The 19,584-nt window shown below is 37.1% G+C and overlaps 1 protein-coding gene across 2 annotated transcripts in view; it reads right to left on the bottom strand.

Moving 5' to 3' along the window:
• TEC (tec protein tyrosine kinase) overlaps positions 1-19,584 on the bottom strand; it is a 431,581-nt gene that overhangs the window by 57,316 nt on the left and 354,681 nt on the right. For both annotated transcript variants that reach the window (XM_053703987.1, XM_053703986.1), the window contains exons 13-15: positions 14,511-14,682; positions 9,777-9,993; positions 8,828-8,892 (exon numbers count right to left, since the gene is read on the bottom strand). In XM_053703987.1, the coding sequence (XP_053559962.1) occupies positions 8,828-8,892; positions 9,777-9,993; positions 14,511-14,682 (454 nt within the window). The remainder of the gene's footprint in view (positions 1-8,827; positions 8,893-9,776; positions 9,994-14,510; positions 14,683-19,584) is intronic.

The raw sequence follows: 19,584 nt of genomic DNA, 5'->3' as shown, positions 1-19,584 counted from the left end.
TTAAAGTTTACAATCACTTTAAATTATGATGTTTTTTCACAAACAATTTCCTGCAACTTAAATGTTTTTTCACTGTAACAGCAATCAAATTGCCTAAGGAGGTTGTGAATTGCAATACCTATATATTTAAAAATGGATTAGATACATTTCTGGCTAGAAACATAATTATATGAAAGACATGACTGCTTGTGTTAAACGAGTCACCATTTGAATGGGATTATGTAAAGCTTAATTGGAGATTTAATTTTAAATCAAGTAGGATCGGTATAAGCTGAACTAATTTCAACCTCATCTACTATGTTACTATGTTGAGGTAAGCTAGCTCCCAGTAGTGCAATGCTGTTTTGGAGCTGACTTTATCTAAGAGTTCAAACAATTTGCAGGGGGTTAAATACAAGCAGTAGTGTCATAATATATTTTTAAAACATTAGAACATTTACTGTAAGCACTTTAATGTCCTTTTGAAATTTACATTTTTCCTTGCCAAAATATATTGGCTAGATTACGAGTCTTGCACTACCCTTAAAAAGCAGCGTTGAGAGGTCCCAACGCTGCTTTTTAACCCCCGCTGGTATTACGAGTCTGGCAGGTACAGGTGTCCCGCTCACTTTACTTCCGCGACTCGAGCATACTGCAAATCCCTTTACGTCAATTGCGTATCCTATCTTTTCAATGGGATTTTCCTAACGCCAGTATTAGAGTCTTGGAAGAAGCGAGCGGTAGACCCTCTCCTGTCAAGACTCCTACCACATTTAAAAGTCAGTAGTTAAGAGTTTTATGGGCTAACGCCGTAACATAAAACTCTTAACTAAAGTGCTACAAAGTACACTAACACCCATAAACTACCTATTAACCCCTAAACCGAGGCCCCCCCCCCCCACATTGCAAACACTTAAATACATTTTTTAACCCCTAATCTGCCGACCGGACATCGCCGCCAACAATAAATATATTAACCCCTAAACCGCCGCACCCCCGCCTCGCAAACAATAGTTAAATTTTATTAACCCCTAATCTGCCGTCCCTAACATCGCCGACACCTACCTACATTTATTAACCCCTAATCTGCCGCCCCCAACGTCGCTGCAACTATATTAAATGAATTAACCCCTAAACCTAAGTCTAACCCTAACACCCCCCTAACTTAAATATAATTTAAATAAAACGAAATAAAATTACTACAATTAAATAAATTATTCCTATTTAAAACTAAATACTTACCGATAAAATAAACCCTAAGATAGATACAATATAACTTATAATTACATTGTATCTAGCTTAGGTTTTATTTTACAGACAACTTTGTATTTATTTTAACTAGGTACAATAGTTATTAAATAGTTATTAACTATTTAATAACTACCTAGTTAAAATAAAGACAAATTTACCTGTAAAATAAATCCTAACCTAAATTACAATTACACCTAACACTACACTATAATTAAAATAATTTCCTAAATTAACTACATTTAACTACAATTAAATTAAATAAACTAAAGTACGAAAAAAAAACCCCACTAAATTACAGAAAAAAATAAAATAATTACAAGAATTTTAAACTAATTACACCTAATCTAATCCCCCTAATAAAATAAAAAAGCCCCCCAAAATAAAAAAAAAATCCCTACCCTATACTAAATTACAAATAGCCCTTAAAAGGGCTTTTTGCGGGGCATTGCCCCAAAGTAGTCAGCTCTTTTATCTGTAAAAAAAAATACAATACCCCTCCAACAATAAACCACACCACCCACACACCCAACCCTACTCTAAACACCACCCAATCCCCCCTTAATAAAACCTTACACTACCTCCTTGAAGATCACCCTACCTTGAGACGTCTTCACCCAACCGGGCAGAAGTGGTCCTCCAGAGGGGCAGAAGTCTTCATCCGATCCGGGCAGAAGAGGACCTCCAGATGGGCAGAAGTCTTCATCCAGGCGGCATCTTCTATATTCATCCATCCGACTTAGAGCGGCTCCATCTTGAAGACATCCAACGCGGAGCATCCATCCAGACCAACGACTACCCGACGAATGACGGTTCCTTTAAATGACGTCATCCAAGATGGCGTCCCTTGAATTCCGATTGGCTGATAGGATTCTATCAGCCAATCCGAATTAAGGTAGGAAAAATCCTATTGGCTGATGCAATCAGCCAATAGGATTGAAGTTCAATCCTATTGGCTGATCCAATCAGCCAATAGGATTGAGCTCGCATTCTATTGGCTATTCCTATCAGCCAATAGAATGCAAGCTCAATCCTATTGGCTGATTGGATCAGCCAATAGGATTGAACTTCAATCCTATTTGCTGATTGCATCAGCCAATCGGAATTCAAGGGACGCCATCTTGGATGACGTCATTTAAAGGAACAATCATTAGTCGCGGAGCATCCATCCAGACCGACGACTACCCGACGAATGACGGTTCCTTTAAATGACGTCATCCAAGATGGCGTCCCTTGAATTCCGATTGGCTGATAGGATTCTATCAGCCAATCCGAATTAAGGTAGGAAAAATCCTATTGGCTGATGCAATCAGCCAATAGGATTGAAGTTCAATCCTATTGGCTGATCCAATCAGCCAATAGGATTGAGCTCGCATTCTATTGGCTATTCCTATCAGCCAATAGAATGCAAGCTCAATCCTATTGGCTGATTGGATCAGCCAATAGGATTGAACTTCAATCCTATTTGCTGATTGCATCAGCCAATCGGAATTCAAGGGACGCCATCTTGGATGACGTCATTTAAAGGAACAATCATTAGTCGCGGAGCATCCATCCAGACCGACTACTACCCGACGAATGACGGTTCCTTTAAATCAGTGATTTTTAACCTTTTTTTTGCCGTGGCACACTATTTTACATTAAAAAATCCGGTGGCACACCACCATCCCAAAATGTTAAAAAAATCACACATTGTAGCCTAATACAGCATATATATATACACATACACACAAACATACATACTGTATGTATTGTGCTGTTATGCCATGCCTCCTACAAACTACCCCTGCACTGGGAGTAAAAAACAAGCAAAGTTTAAAAAATATGTCACACTGTTGTCAGTCTGCCGTGGCACACCTGAGGATCTCTCACGGCACACTAGTGTGCCACGGCACACTGGTTGAAAAACACTGCTTTAAATGACGTCATCCAAGATGGCGTCCCTTGAATTCCGATTGGCTGATAGGATTCTATCAGCCAATCCGAATTAAGGTAGGAAAAATCCTATTGGCTGATGCAATCAGCCAATAGGATTGAAGTTCAATCCTATTGGCTGATCCAATCAGCCAATAGGATTGAGCTCGCATTCTATTGGCTATTCCTATCAGCCAATAGAATGCAAGCTCAATCCTATTGGCTGATTGGATCAGCCAATAGGATTGAACTTCAATCCTATTTGCTGATTGCATCAGCCAATAGGATTTTTCCTACCTTAATTCCGATTGGCTGATAGAATCCTATCCGCCAATCGGAATTCAAGGGACGCCATCTTGGATTACGTCATTTAAAGGAACAATCATTAGTCGGGTAGTCGTCGGTCTGGATGGATGCTCCGCGTCGGATGTCTTGAAGATGGAGCCGCTCCTCGTCGGATGGATGAAGATAGAAGATGCCGTCTGGATGAAGACTTCTACCCGTCTGGAGGTCCTCTTCTGCCCGGATCGGATAAAGACTTCTGCCCCTCTGGAGGACCACTTCTGCCCGGTTGGGTGATCTTCAAGGGGGTAGTGTAAGGTTTTATTAAGGGGGGATTGGGTGGGTTTTAGAGTAGGGTTGGGTGTGTGGGTGGTGGGTTTTAATGTTGGGGGGGTATTGTATTTTTTTTTTCAAGGTAAAAGAACTGATTACTTTGGGGCAATGCCCCGCAAAAAGCCCTTTTAAGGGCTATTTGTAATTTAGTATAGGGTAGGGATTTTTTTATTTTGGGGGGCTTTTCTATTTTATTAGGGGGATTAGATTAGGTGTAATTAGTTTAAAATTCTTGTAATTATTTTATTTTTTTCTGTAATTATGTGTGTTTTTTTTTCCGTACTTTAGTTTATTTAATTTAATTGTAGTTAATTGTAGTTAATTTAGGAAATTATTTTAATTATAGTGTAGTGTTAGGTGTAATTGTAATTTAGATTAAGATTTATTTTACAGGTAAATTTGTCTTTATTTTATCTAGGTAGTTAGTAAATAGTTAATAACTATTTAATAACTATTGTACCTAGTTAAAATAAATACAAAGTTGCCTGTAAAATAAAAATAAATCCTAAGCTAGCTACCATGTAACTATTAGTTATATTGTAGCTATCTTAGGTTTTTTTTTCTGGTAAGTATTTAGTTTTAAATAGGAATAATTAATTTAATTGTAGTAATTTTATTTACATTATTTTAAATTATATTTAAGTTAGGGGGGGTTAGGGTTAGACTTAGGTTTAGGGGTTAATATATTTATTATAGTGGCGGCGACGTTGGGGGTGGCAGATTAGGGGTTAATAAGGGTAGGTGGAGGCGACATTGGGGAAGGCATATTAGGGGTTAATAAATAAAATGTAGGGTCCGGCAATGTTGGGGGCAGCAGATTAGGGGTTCATTAGTATAATGTAGGTGGCGGCGGTGTCCAGAGCGGCAGATTAGGGGTTAATAATATTATGCAGATGTCGGGGGCGGCAGATTAGGGGTTAATAAGTGTAAGATTAGGGGTGTTTAGACTCGGGGTTCATGTTAGGGTGTTAGGTGTAGATATAAATTTACTTTCCCCATTGGAATCAATGGGGCTGCGTTAGGAGCTGAACGCTGCTTTTTTGCAGGTGTTAGGTTTTTTTCAGCAGATTCTGCCCCATTGATCCCTATGGGTAAATCGTGCACGAGCACGTTTAGCCAGCTCACCGCTACCGTAAGCAGCGCTGCTATTGAGGTGAGATGTGGAGCTAAATTTTGCTCTCCGCTCACTTTTTAGAGGCTAACGCCGGGTTGAAAAAAACCCGTAATACCAGCGTTGTCTGTAGGTAAGCGGTGAGCTGAAACTGCTCATTAGCACCGCACCCCTGTTACCGCAAAACTCGTAATCTCGCTTATTATTTTTAAAATGTGTCAAATGTACTCATTGTAGAATTATTTGATTTTAGTGTTTCTATGTAGCTGTTCATTTTTTTTTCAAGGTAACTGTTATTTTATAAGATTTTTTGAATAGACATAAAACCCAAAATGTTTCTCTCATGACTAAGATAGTTTTCGATTTTACTTTTATTATCAACTTTGTTTCATTTTGATGGTATTCTTTGTTGAAGAGCACACGCCTATGTAGTGGATATGTAATTATAATAGTTATTGCTCATTTAGGTCCAGGATGGCATATTAGAAAATCAGGTGCAAAGTATTAGGGGGGCACATATATATATATATATATATATATATATATATATATATGTATATATATATTTATATATAAAATATATAATAGATATGAAACAAAGCACTCACTGGTCTTGAAGTATAAATAAACTTGAGTTTAATAAGCAGAGACGTTTCGGGGTGTTCACCCCTTCATCAGACCAACAATAGTGAATACAGTGACAAGCAATTTAAAGGCATTAGGCCCCTCCCACAGCCAGAAAAACCACCAAGAGGTTACCCTGACAACATACACCCACAATCATAAAACACCTGTTAAAAATAAAATAAATAACAAATAAGTACAGTAATAAGTCAATTAATATACCCTCTGTGTGTCATACAAAAACTATATACAATTTACACAAACCCATCTTAAGCGCTAAGTTAAATATGTTACAATCTGTAGTAACAATGGATACAAACATATTAGTTCAGTGTATCACAATCTTACTTGTATTAGACCTGAGGCAACACTGTAAGTGCTGAAAACCTTATATGTGGTTAGCTATTGCTAATGCCTACTATAGAGTGGCTCACACGTACTGAAACTAACAAGGAAATCACTTAAAGGATTACTTTCTGTTATAATTTTTAAGCTAAACAACTAACATATTAAAGTTAATAAACATTAATTAAAACCTACTAACCTATATTTTCTCCAAAACGAAGTTTCATAACGTTCTAAGAGTTATATCTTTTATTCACTGATGATGTCACGTTATCCTGCCCACTATTTTCAGCACTGCATGTTCAAAATACTTAAACCAATAACTTTGTGTTTAAAGCGCCATTTTGAAACCTAGGTATTGTAAACGGATTGGTACAGAGCAAAGGATACCCACGGAGTGGGTTTGGAAAACAATTAAATTTGCAGACAAGATTTCTGATATACGGTAGAGATATGTTAATGAAATGCTATTGATAAAAAGCGTATTTGGGGTAGTTAGTTAGTAACAGGCATAGAAAATATTTACTTACAGTGGCCCTTTAATTAAATAATTGCGGTGTATTTACCGTGGTAAGCAGTGAGCACAAGAAAACCTCTGGCTCTGTTACAGAGGCCCTGTAGCCTGTCAGGTTAATAGAGGGAGAGTGTCCACCACCAAAGACGTCATGACGTTATCGCCACGCCCCTAATGCAATTGTGGCTATAACACTAGTTACAACAAGCTAAAGTGTAACTAGTGTTATAGCTACGATCGCATTAGGGGCGTGTCAATGACATCATGATGACGTCTTTGGGGGCGGACACACTCCCTCTATTAACCTGACAGGCAACATGGCTTCTGTAACAGAGCCAGCGGTTTTCTTTCGCTTATCACAGTAAGTACACCGCAATTCCTTGTTAGTTTCAGTATGTGTGAGCCACTCTATAGTAGGCATTAGCAATAGCTAACCACATGTAAGGTTTTCAGCACTTACAATGTTGCCTCAGGTCTAATACAAGTAAGATTGTGATACACTGAACTGATATGTTTGTATCCATTGTTATTACAGATTGTAACATATTTGACTTAGCGCTTAAGATGGGTTTTGTATAAATTGTATATAGTTTTTGTATGACACACAGAGGGTATATTAATTCACCTATTACTGTACTTATTTGTTAAAAAACGCCACTGCTTATTAAACTTGTTTATTTATACTTTAAGACCAGTGAGTGCTTAGTTTCATATATATTATCTACCTAATTCTTAGCACCCTGGGATTTTAACACAGTTAGTGTGAGTGCACTTATCCTACCTCATATAGATATATATGTATATAAGGTCCGTATATATTATTATGTTGTCTATCATTGGTAGCTCAAGAGGAGGAGAGTGTGTGTGGTAATTGGCTGATTATAGAAATAACTACTACTGAATTTTGTAGTTATTTATGCTGGAGGAAATGGCAAGACAGTCGAGAAATGCATTGTATAGTACAGGGCTTTGTTTCAATTTCAATGTTTTATTAGACAGACATAATACTTCTTTAGTAAAAGCAACAGACACCCTCGTTCCTGCTAATCCATTGCAAATCTCTGGAAACACCCATCTTTCCTGCAAGCCATCTCAGACAGACATAATACTTCTTTACTAAGAGCAACAGACACCCTCCTTCCTGCTACTCCACTGCAAATCTCTGCAAACACCCATCTTCCCAGCACTGTAACCACACTGATTCCTCTCTGCAATCAAGAATATTGTGACCACATTTGTTTTGTCCATTTTTCTATTTCTCTGTATTTCCTGCTCTGTAGACTTATCAGATTCCCATCCTCCTCCCTCTGTCTGCAACTTCTCCACCCCCCTTAACACTTTTCTACTGCACTGCAAATCTCTGCAAGCACTTCCCACCCAACCTTCCCCTTCCACCCTACTCCTTACTGATTTATATAACCTCGCCCTCTCCTGCCGTCCCATATATTTTTTCTCCTTTAGATTGTAAGCTTGAAAGCCTCTAACTGTAGCTCACTCTGTATAAAAGTGCATCTACATCCATGCTCAAGGGAAGGGCGCTCCTCTCCTTTTTTTGTTTGTTTGTCAATGTAAGTATAGTAATGTATATTGTACAGTCTTACAAAATGTCTCATTGTAATTTTTTTTTATTGTATTGTACACTTTTGATTGTAATCTACCTCTGTATAACGCTGCCTAAAAGTTTGGTGCTTTATAAATAAACGATAATAATAAATAATTATTATTATCGCATTGGGAGTAGTTTCTCCTTACGTCAATCCCTCAGTAGGGCAAATCGAGATCCGGTTACAGATTGTGACCTGGATGCCAGCAGGAAGAAGTTTGTTTAACTCACATGAAGAGAAGGCGAACCCAGTCTGAAGAGGCGGGGGGCCAGTGAGCTGAGACTCTGCAATCTCTCAGTCTGATAGCACAGTGCTGCCACTTTAGTGAGTACCTGGTGTTTCTTTCTAGAGTATCAATTGATGTTTCAAGATTCTTGAGACTTTCTTTGAACATTTTTTTATCATTCACAGTGTATTTAATTGAATAACATATACAGTGTTATTTGACGGGTAAATATATTGTATCTCATTTACTCATATACCTTTTGGCGCCCCCCAAGTCCTGGTTTTTACCAAGACATTGGTTTTGTGCATGTCTTCAGCACTATAGGGCCACAGATTGTGTAAACACTGCTGCCATCTAGTGTTCATGCAAAAGTATAAGATTGTTTAAAGCGTTATTTCAAAACTGCCGCCCTATAATGCTCCATACATGCACGCTCCTGAGTTTACCTAACTGCTTTTCAACAAAGAACACCAAAAAAAAAAACTAAATTCTATTACATAAATTAATTATTTTATTTTTTAAAATTACACCCCATCTGAATCATGATAGAAAAAAATTAGGTTTCATGTCCCCTTAAAGGATCATAATAATAGCCCCAATCCCTTTGAACCCAATCATTGTCACAAAATATGCAAGAAAATATTTACCGTGTCATTCCAAAATCAGACACTTTAACAGCACCTGCATCGTTTACTAAACAGTTCCTGGCAGCCTGCAATAAAAATATTCATTAGAAACAAAAATCATTACTCAAAACTATACTGAATATTAAATTATAAGATATCTTCATTTGTCCACAATGACATTAACCCATACATAATACCAATTCAAAATAATATGCAGTACATAAAGTACTGTTAGAAAATATGCACAATATATAGATTGGGCTCAGCACTGTGTAGGTATTCAATAAGTTTCTTAAAAATGTGCACGAGGAAGAGGTTACTGCTAACCCCTAAATCATACAAATGTTCAAAAGAAAATTGCACATCACCAAAGGTTATCTTCAAGTATTATGCTTTTATTTTACCATACATCATGCAATGTTTCGGACCCACTGATCTTAATCATGCCTTAATCATGCATATGATATACACGATTAAGGCCAGTGGGGCCGAAATGTTGCCTGATGTATGGTAAAATAAAAGCATAATACTTGAAGATAACCTTTGGTGCTGTGGAACTTTCTTATGGACATTTGTAAGAAAATATGCTTAACTCTGATTTTAGCATTGTCATTTTTTCAAAGCGATATTGAACAGAAAATATTTTTTACCAATAGCATGAAAGAGCAGCATTTTAACTTGTTCAGCCTTTTTTTAAATCTGAAAATTTGTATAGGAAAAACTGATCAAATCTTAATGAATTATTACAGCAGTATAATTAGGCAGTATAACCAGTGAGTGCAGGTGCAAACTATGTTTAGCATATTTGTTTTCTAAGGATAGGCCGGAGACGGTTGTTAATAATGGTACAATGATGTTAATGTTGGATGTTAATTTATACATATTGGCTGCCCAGTTGGTGTTAAGACAGAGAATTGTGGTTGGGAACACATTACATATTGCCTAACTAAACTATTTAAAGAGTTATTACCAGATCTCGATGGATGAAGTTATTCTGTTCTAAGTAATTCATGCCTTCACACACATCTTGACACATACTGAGCAGAATGTCAGAATTAAACTGTCCAAGCCTCTGACGAAGGTAGTTTAAAAGGCAACCATGTTCCATGAATTCCGTAACTATATAAATAGGCCTTTGTTGTGTACAAGCACCATAAAGTTGTACAAGCTTCGGATGAGTCAGTTTCCTAAATAGGTGACAAAATATTTAAATGAAAAACAATATTAGAAGCAAGAAATATTTTTAAAATCAACAAATATGTATAGGTATAATTTTTTTTTTTATATACCATAGTGTAAACTAAGATTTTCCCTTACAGGAAATGTTGCTGTATTCACTTAGCTCAAGATGGTTGTTTTGTTTAATAACTTTGTTTAAACGTGTTCAGCAAAAAATGAGATCCTAGAGAACATACAATTATACCAAGTGTTACATAAAAAAGGTCCTAATCTATGAACCTACAATAAAAACATTTTACTAAACATAAACCAAACAAAAAGTGAAAACATGAAGGTAAGCATAACATTAAAGGGACATTAAACACTTTGAGTTGGTAATATAAAATGATAAATTGTATATAATAAACAACTCTGCAATATACTTTCATTATTTATTTTGTCCTCTTTGCCTGTAATTCCATTCTGAAATTGTGAGCTTTTCAGTTCCTGTTAGAAATGGAAGTGCAGAACACTGTTATATACCACACAGCCATTGGCTGCACACTCTAGTGAGCTATTTATAACTGTCTCTAATTGGCCACAGCACAGAAGGTAACACAAGTTACAACATGGCAGCTCCCAGTGTTTTATAGACACTAAAACTTAACACTTATTTTGTCACTTTTTAAACAACTAATGAAACTTTAATAAATACATCTACATGTTAGTCATGGACTAATCTTTTCTTTGAATGCATCATTCTATCTAGCATATATTTAGTGTTTAATGTCCCTTTAAGGGGGTGGGGGACTTCATTCCTATTCATTCATCATATAAAGTGCGCCAAAGTCTGCAGGAGGATGAAATAAATTATAGTAAAGGAATTATACCAGAGGTGATGAGATCTACTAGACAATATGATCTACTAGGACACATGAAGTTTATGTTACTCTGAGCTTCCATGCATTGTGCTCCAAAAGGCTTGTGCATTAACTCTATGGGTGTTTTAATATGGGAACACTGCAGCTGAGTACAATAATTGTAATAATTGTATATTTTACTGTATATTTTCATCCACCCCTTTGCAAAATAATAGTTGAATTGATGCACTGAATGTGAACTTCCCCTATTCCTTGGTTGCTGTTTAATGTTGGCCCTTGGAGCTGCTTCACAATTTACAAACTACTTTGAAGCCTGGCTTTCTCCCTTTCTCTCAACCTACATATGTAGACTCATTGTTGGATATTTCATTATCCCTACTGGCAACCGTAAGAATTCAGAAGCCTCCAAACTAATGTATCTAATAACTTCCTTTGGCCTTTTAGTGGACTGCTTCTCCAGCATTTGTGAAGGATATTCCATTGATCCAGTCTTGGTAAAGATCCATAACTGTAATGACTACCCATATATGTAATAACTGCAAGTTATCTCATTACCCCTTCTTTTTAAAAAATTATCTCCTAATCTTCTGCTTCACTTAGATTGCAACTGCAGCTTCCCTTTCACAAGTTCTCAAGAAAAAAGTGACAACACTAAAACCACTTCTCTATACAATCTCTACTCTCTCTTGTCCAGATTTTGTGGCTTCACAGGGCACTTGACATGGATGCACACACTACAGTTAATCACAAGAACAAAAAACATAATAAAACACACCAAATGCCTGCAAAATTGCTCCTGTGTTGAGTCCCAGGGGAAAAATATCACACCCTTAAAGGGACATTAAACCCAATTTTTTTCTTTCAGGATTTAGAAAAAGCATGCGATTTTAAACAACTTTCCGATTTACTTCCTTTATCTAATTTGGTTCATTCTCTTGATATATCATAAATAAAGCATATCTAAATATGCTCAGTAGCTCCTGATTGGTTGCTGCACATAGGTGCTGCGTGTGATTGGCTCAACAAAGGATATCTAAAGAATTAAGCAAATTAGATAATAGAAGTAAATTGCAATGTTGCTAAAAATTGTATTCTCTACCTGAATCATGAAAGAAAACTTTTGGGTTTCATGTCTCTTTAAGCTTTCCAAACAAATATTGTATCCACTCTGTCATCCCTCTTTGTCAAACCCCAGACACCTTATAAATTCTCATTTACCTCCTACGCATGTCTACTCCTCTTCCCACTAACAGTGACAATGCCCAAAATCTTTCAAACCTCTTCAGGAATAATAAACCCAATAAGAAACAACAGCATCCTGTACCCATTTCTTCTGAAACACTCTACTTCTTCTTCTCAATAAAGGGCCTGCTTCCATTGAACCGTAATTAGGTTTGTGCAAGGTCACAAAAAACGATAAATATGCTATCAGAAGCAATTTTGTTTATCGACTGCTTCCGATGGCGTGTTATACCCTAATATCGAAAATATTTTTGCATCCCATAGAAAGTATTAGAAGACGTTAAATATAATATTGATAATGCAGTGGGGATGGCGGAGGGGAGAGAGGAAGAATAGAGAAGGTTTGTTCTTTCGTGTTTTTTTTTTTTCTGTCTCTCTTTTTTCTTTTTCTTTGAATGTATGGATGGTATGTTCACGGAATAATGATGATAAGCATGGTATATTTCTCGGTTCGGAATGCACTCTAATACAGATGGCAGGTCAGGTCATCGGGAGAGACCCCAAGTTGCTCTATAGGGGAATAGTGTTTCTTATTATCTTGACTAGGTATTGTACATTTGCCCTGTGGTCATTATGTATGCTATTATATCTCGAATGAAATGTAACTTAAGACATGGATTGTTTTTTGTATATATGATCCCAAGAAGGACCTGGTTTGGTTCCAATGTATGAGTTCAAATGCTAGTTATTCATTTTACTTGTTTTTGAACAATCGGAATGATTAATTTATTACAAATGCTGTAAGAATTTCTGTTTAAGTTGTTTGTGCATGCGGAAATCAATAAAAAATATATTAAAAAAAAAAGAAGACGTTAAATAACTTATACCAGGTTTCCAATGAAAGCACAAACCGTTAATACACTTCGGAGGCTGTTGATACATTGAAAAAAATTACACGCAGCTCAACTGGGCATAAAAGAGGAAAAAAAAGTTTTTTGAAACCTATTTCCCAATTTAAATTTTAAAACTTGCAAATAATTAAAGTGTTTCAATGCAGATTTTTTTTTAAATATTTAATATTTATTGTTGTCCCATGTATAGGAATAGTTCCACTTATGTTCTTATGTAAATATCATCATGTATTTACATATAATAAATATATGCAAGTACATATCTACAAAATTCAAACTAGACCTATGACTAGGGCAGCAATATATATTACATATATTAATAAAGTGTAAAATATAATTATAATAAAAAATAGTATTTGCTTATAGTTAACACATATGTATTACAAATAAGTGTATCTTAGTTTTTGTTTCTCTTTAGAGGTAATCACAGGTAAGGAGCACAGACGCTTAACATAAATTTGATAGTGTAAGGTCAGGTTACCATAGCAACTAATTAATTTTTCAAGAAATCCGACATCGGATTAAAGCGTTATCACAATGTTAAGTTACACCTACATGAAAAGAGCGACTGCACATATAAATACATAAATAAATACCTACACACATATAAACATATATATATATATATATATACACATACATATACATTTTTAGACATGTATATGTATGTATCTCTATGTTAAAGCCCTTTACATGTCTTTTTTTCCCTAATACCTTAGACCTCACATCTTTGATCCCTTATAACTTTTTTGTGCAATATTTTTTTTAAATAATTTTTATCAGATAAGTGTTATTATGAGAGTAACTGTACTTTTCAATGTATTTTTGATGTGTTCTGTGACACTTTTTTATTTCGTGTTAACCAGAGCTCTGAGGCCGAGGTAATCATTGAAGCGTAAATCTCGGTTGCGCTCACGCATTCCCATTAACTTTCAACTTGTAATAAGAATGCAATTTAACCTGCGCACAAACAGCCCCAAAAACCTGATATCGCTTGCGCAAAACAGTTAACACACCGCTCGTAATCTAGCCCTATATTTCTGCACTCCATATGCCAAACCAATTATTTTCTATCATTACATTCTGTCTCTCCAACCTCTCTCTGGCTGCACATGCTCTTTAATTTTCAGTTTCCCAACTTTTAAAGCTTCAATTAAAGCTTCAGGGGATCTTTAAAAAAACTGTTAAAGAGAAGCTCACCACCTATCTTCCTAAAGTTTTTCATCTCCATATCTCACCAAAACAAGCTTCTAATGACCTCTTCTCCACCTAGCAAAAGCAATTAACCCTCACACATTTTGGTTCATTTACCATAAAGCTCTAGACTGTAAGCTAGATCTGAGCATGTTTCCTGTTTCTGGATTCTTTTGCTATTAATAATAATATATTATGCCCCTGGTGTGCTCAATGCTTGTGTATAAAGCAGTACTTTACACATGTTAGTGATTTGGACGCTTTGTTACGGTTTATAGTGTATAAATACAGAATATTTTTACGTTTCTAACAGCAAATAGACACCATTGGTTTTATCAGAGTATGGTATTGCTTGTTAATCAGAAAACAGTGACTTACATCATGACTTTAGCTTCCTCTATGAAGTCCTCTTCAGACATTGCACCTTCACGTATTGCTTTGATAGCTACTTTATATTGTGCGCGCCATTTACCTAGTCGTACAACACCAAACAAGCCACTTCCTAGTTCTTTCATGAATGTCAGCTCAGATGGGTTTATTTCCCATTTATCTGTGGGATAGAAGAAGAGAAATAGGTGGCATTTTCAAAAGATGAAATTTTTTTATCAGGCAGTAATATAAAAGAAAACTCACAAAGAAAATCTTGTGCTTAATGGGAGTTTATAGATATGACACAAACAATATATTTGAATTGTATTTATTGCTGTAGTATATTCAACAGACCTACCCTACATTAATTTAACATTTTTTTTACTTTTTTTTTACTATCCAATCAAGACACTGCTCATACTGCTGTTATAAGACTCAAGCATTCTTGAAAATAAGTTACAAAGATGATTCTTGTTCCACACTGCAAAAGACATGGATGTATTGCTGATTAAAATGTAAAATATTATTGTAATATATGCAACATTATGGGCCAGATTACAAGTTGAGCACTAAATAATGCATCCTGCTCGAGCGTTAACTGCGCTAGAAGTAAGCTTTTTGCGCGCAACAGGTTGCGCACGTATTATGAGTTGAGTGTAAACTGTTTTCACTTGCGCGCTTACACAAAGAGTGCAAAAAGCCAAAGTTAGAATATGGCCATGCGCGTTTACATTCAAGTATTCCCCCATACAAGTCAATGGAGAATGAAAAGTGGAAAAACACCCTACTCGCACACGAACCTGATCCCATATTCTCAAGTGCACTAACCCAACATGAAAATATGAAAATTTCACATTCCAATGTTCTTCACATAACAGAATATGTTCTATTTATTCATAAATATATATTTCTATATAAATATATGATTTTTTTGGTACAATATATATCTATATGTGGTAAAATATTTACAGTAAATACACAGTATAACACTTTTTAAATATGAATATTGCATAAATATGTTTTTTCATGTTTTCACCTATGTAAATGCAAAGAGCTCCAATGCACTTCTATATATATGTGTATATATGTATTTAGGTGTTTATATGTGTATATATATATATATATATATATATATATATATATATATATATATATATATATATATATATATATATATATATGTCAGTAAATACATATATACACATATAAATATATATGTTACACATATATAAACATATATGCATTAACATCTTTAGAGGTGTATATGTATTTATCTCAATGTTAAAGCCCTTTGCCTTTTTTCTCTTGTAAGGTGTATCCAGTCCACGGATCATCCATTACTTGTGGGATATTCTCCTTCCCAACAGGAAGCTGCAAGAGAATCACCCACAGCAGAGCTGTCTATTTAGCTCCTCCCCTAACTGCCACTCCCAGTCATTCTCTTGCAGCTCTCGACAAAAAAGGAAGTAGCTAGAGAGATGTGGTGTTTATTTAGTTTATCTTCAATCAAAAGTTTGTTATTTTCAAATAACAGAAAATAGAAGAAGAGTCTGCCTGTGGTCTTTGATTATCTTAGCAGGTTGTAACTAAGATCCATTGCTGTTCTCACACATAACTGAAGAGAGAGGTAACTTCAGCTGGGGGAATGGCGTGCAGGGTCTCCTGCTATGAGGTATGTGCAGTTTAAATTTTTCTAGAGAAAGAATATGCTAGAAAATGCTGTTAATACCGGAGTTATTTAAGGTAAGCCTGATTACAGTGATTTAATAACGACTTGTATCATGCTTGCTGTAAAAGGTAATATTCTTATTACTTTCTCACATTGCTGAAAAATAAAACGTTTGCTGGAAGTGTTTTAAACGTTTTTTTATACATATTGGTGATAAAACTTTATTGGGGCCCAGTTTTTTCCACATGGCTGGCTAGATTTTGCCTAGGGTTAGTTTTGTTAGGCCCTCTCACTGTGAATAAATGCGCATCAGATTTTGCAGCTTGAGACATCCAGTTTCCCTGAAGGAGTCTCCTGAACACTTGGGACCTCTCTGAGGGGTTTTTGTGCCTTTCAAAATCGTTATATGGGCAGGTAGGGCCACAGCAGAGCTGTGGCAGTTTGTTGTGACTGTTGAAAAACGTTTATATGGTTTTTTTGATCCGGTTTTGAAACTAAGGGGTTAATCATCCATTTGCAAGTGGGTGCAATGCTCTGTTAGTCTATTATACACACTGTAAAAATTTTGTAAGATTTACTGCTTTTTATCACTGTTTTTCAATTTCTGACAAAATTTGTTTCTCTTAAAGGCACAGTACCGTTAATTTTTTGCTTGTTTACATTTATCAAAGTGTTTTCCAAGCTTGCTGGTCTCATTGCTAGTCTGTTTAAACATGTCTGACATAGAGGAAACTCCTTGTTCATTATGTTTAGAAGCCATTGTGGAACCCCCTCTTAGAATGTGTACCAAATGTACTGATTTTACTTTAAGTTATAAAGATCATATTCTGTCTTTAAAAGATTTATCACCAGAGGAAACTGACAAGGGGGAAGTTATGCCGACTAACTCGCCCCACTGTCAGAACCTTTGACTCCCGCTCAAGGGACTCCCGCTCAAGAGGCGCCAAGTACATCTAGCGCGCCCATGGCGTTTACTTTACAAGACATGGCGGCAGTTATGGTACATACCCTTACAGCGGTATTGTCCAAACTACCAGGGTTACAAGGAAAGCAAGACAGCTCAGGGACTAGAAAAAATACAGAGCACTTTGACGCTTTAGTAGCTATGTCTGATATACCCTCACAATATGCAGAAGCTGAGGCAGGAGAGCTTCTTTCTGTGGGTGATTTTTCTGACTCAGGGAAGATGCTTCAACCTGATTCTGATATGTCTACATTTAAATTTAAGCTTGAACACCTCCGTGTGTTGCTCAGGGAGGTTTTAGCTACTCTGGATGACTGTGACACCATTATAGTGCCAGAAAAATTGTGTAGATTAGATAAATACTATGCAGTGCCTGTTTACACTGATGTTTTTCCAATACCTAAAAGGTTTTTAGAAATTATTACTAAGGAATGGGATAGACCAGGTGTACCGTTCTCTCCCCCTCCTATTTTTAAGAAAATGTTTCCAATAGATGCCGCTACACGGGACTTATGGCAAACGGTCCCTAAGGTGGAGGGAGCAGTTTCTACCCTAGCTAAGCGTACAACTATCCCCGTCGAGGACAGTTGTGCTTTCCTAGATCCAATGGATAAAAAGTTAGAGGGTTACCTTAAGAAAATGTTTATTCAACAAGGTTTAATTCTCCAGCCTCTTGCATGCATTGCCCCGGTCACTGCTGCTGCGGCCTTCTGGTTTGAGTCTCTGGAAGAGGCCTTACAGGTAGAAACCCCATTGGATGATATACTTGACAAGCTTAAAGCGCTTAAGCTAGCCAATTCATTTGTTTCTGACGCCGTTGTTCATTTAACCAAACTAACGGCTAAGAACTCAGGTTTTGCTATTCAGGCGCGTAGGGCGCTATGGCTTAAATCCTGGTCAGCTGATGTTACTTCAAAGTCTAAGCTTCTCAACATTCCCTTCAAGGGGCAGACCCTATTCGGGCCTGGACTGAAGGAGATCATTTCTGATATTACTGGAGGAAAAGGTCATGCCCTTCCTCAGGATAGGTCTAATAAATTAAGGACCAAACAAACTCATTTTCGTGCCTTTCAAAACTTTAAGACGAACGCGGCATCAACTTCCTCTAATACAAAACAAGAGGGAAATTTTGCCCAGTCCAAGCCGGTCTGGAGACCTAACCAGGCCTGGAACAAAGGTAAGCAGGCCAAGAAGCCTGCTGCTGCCTCTAAGACAGCATGAAAGATCAGCCCCCGATCCGGTAACGGATCTAGTAGGGGGCAGACTTTCTCTCTTTGCCCAGGCTTGGGCAAGAGATGTCCAGGATCCCTGGGCGTTGGAAATTGTGTCTCAGGGATATCTTCTGGACTTCAAAGCTTCTTCCCCAAAAGGAAGATTTCACCTCTCACAATTATCTGCAGACCAGATAAAGAGAGAGGCATTCTTACATTGTGTTCAATACCTCCTAGTTATGGGAGTGATCCACCCAGTTCCAAAGGAGGAACAAGGGCAAGGCTTCTATTCAAATCTCTTTGTGGTTCCCAAGAAAGAGGGAACCTTCAGACCAATCTTAGATCTCAAGATCCTAAACAAATTTCTCAGGGTCCCATCTTTCAAGATGGAGACTATTCAAACCATCCTACCTATGATCCAGGAGGGTCAATACATAACTACCGTGGACTAAAAGGATGCTTATCTTCACATTCCGATACACAAAGATCATCATTGGTTTCTCAGGTTCGCCTTCCTAGACAGGCATTACCAGTTTGTGGCTCTTCCCTTTGGGTTAGCTACGGCACCAAGAATCTTTACGAAGGTTCTGGGGTCACTTCTGGCGGTCCTAAGGCCGCGGGGCATAGCAGTAGCCCCTTACTTAGACGACATTCTGATACAGGCGTCGAATTTCCAAATTGCCAAGTCCCATACGGACATTGTTCTGGCATTCCTGAGGTCTCATGGGTGGAAAGTGAATGAAAAAAAGAGTTCTCTATCCCCTCTCACAAGAGTTTCCTTCCTGGGAACTCTGATAGATTCTGTAGAAATGAGGATTTACCTGACAGAGGACAGGTTGTCAAAACTTCTAAATTCCTGCCGTGTTCTTTATTATACTTCTCGCCCTTCGGTGGCTCAGTGTATGGAAGTAATCGGCTTAATGGTAGCGGCAATGGACATAGTTCCGTTTGCCCGCCTACATCTCAGACCGCTGCAACTCTGCATGCTCAGTCAGTGGAATGGGGATTACACAGATTTGTCCCCTCTACTAAATCTGGATCAAGAGACCAGGGATTCTCTTCTCTGGTGGCTATCTCGGGTCCATCTGTCCAAAGGTATGACCTTCCGCAGGCCAGATTGGACAATAGTAACAACAGATGCCAGCCTTCTGGGCTGGGGTGCAGTCTGGAACTCTCTGAAGGCTCAGGGGTCGTGAACTCAGGAGGAGGCACTCCTTCCAATAAACATTCTGGAACTAA

This window comes from Bombina bombina, chromosome 2, assembly GCF_027579735.1.
Source record: "Bombina bombina isolate aBomBom1 chromosome 2, aBomBom1.pri, whole genome shotgun sequence".
Lineage (NCBI taxonomy): Eukaryota > Metazoa > Chordata > Amphibia > Anura > Bombinatoridae > Bombina > Bombina bombina.
Note: the sequence above shows the minus strand (reverse complement) of the source record. Positions and strands in the feature narration are given on the sequence as shown.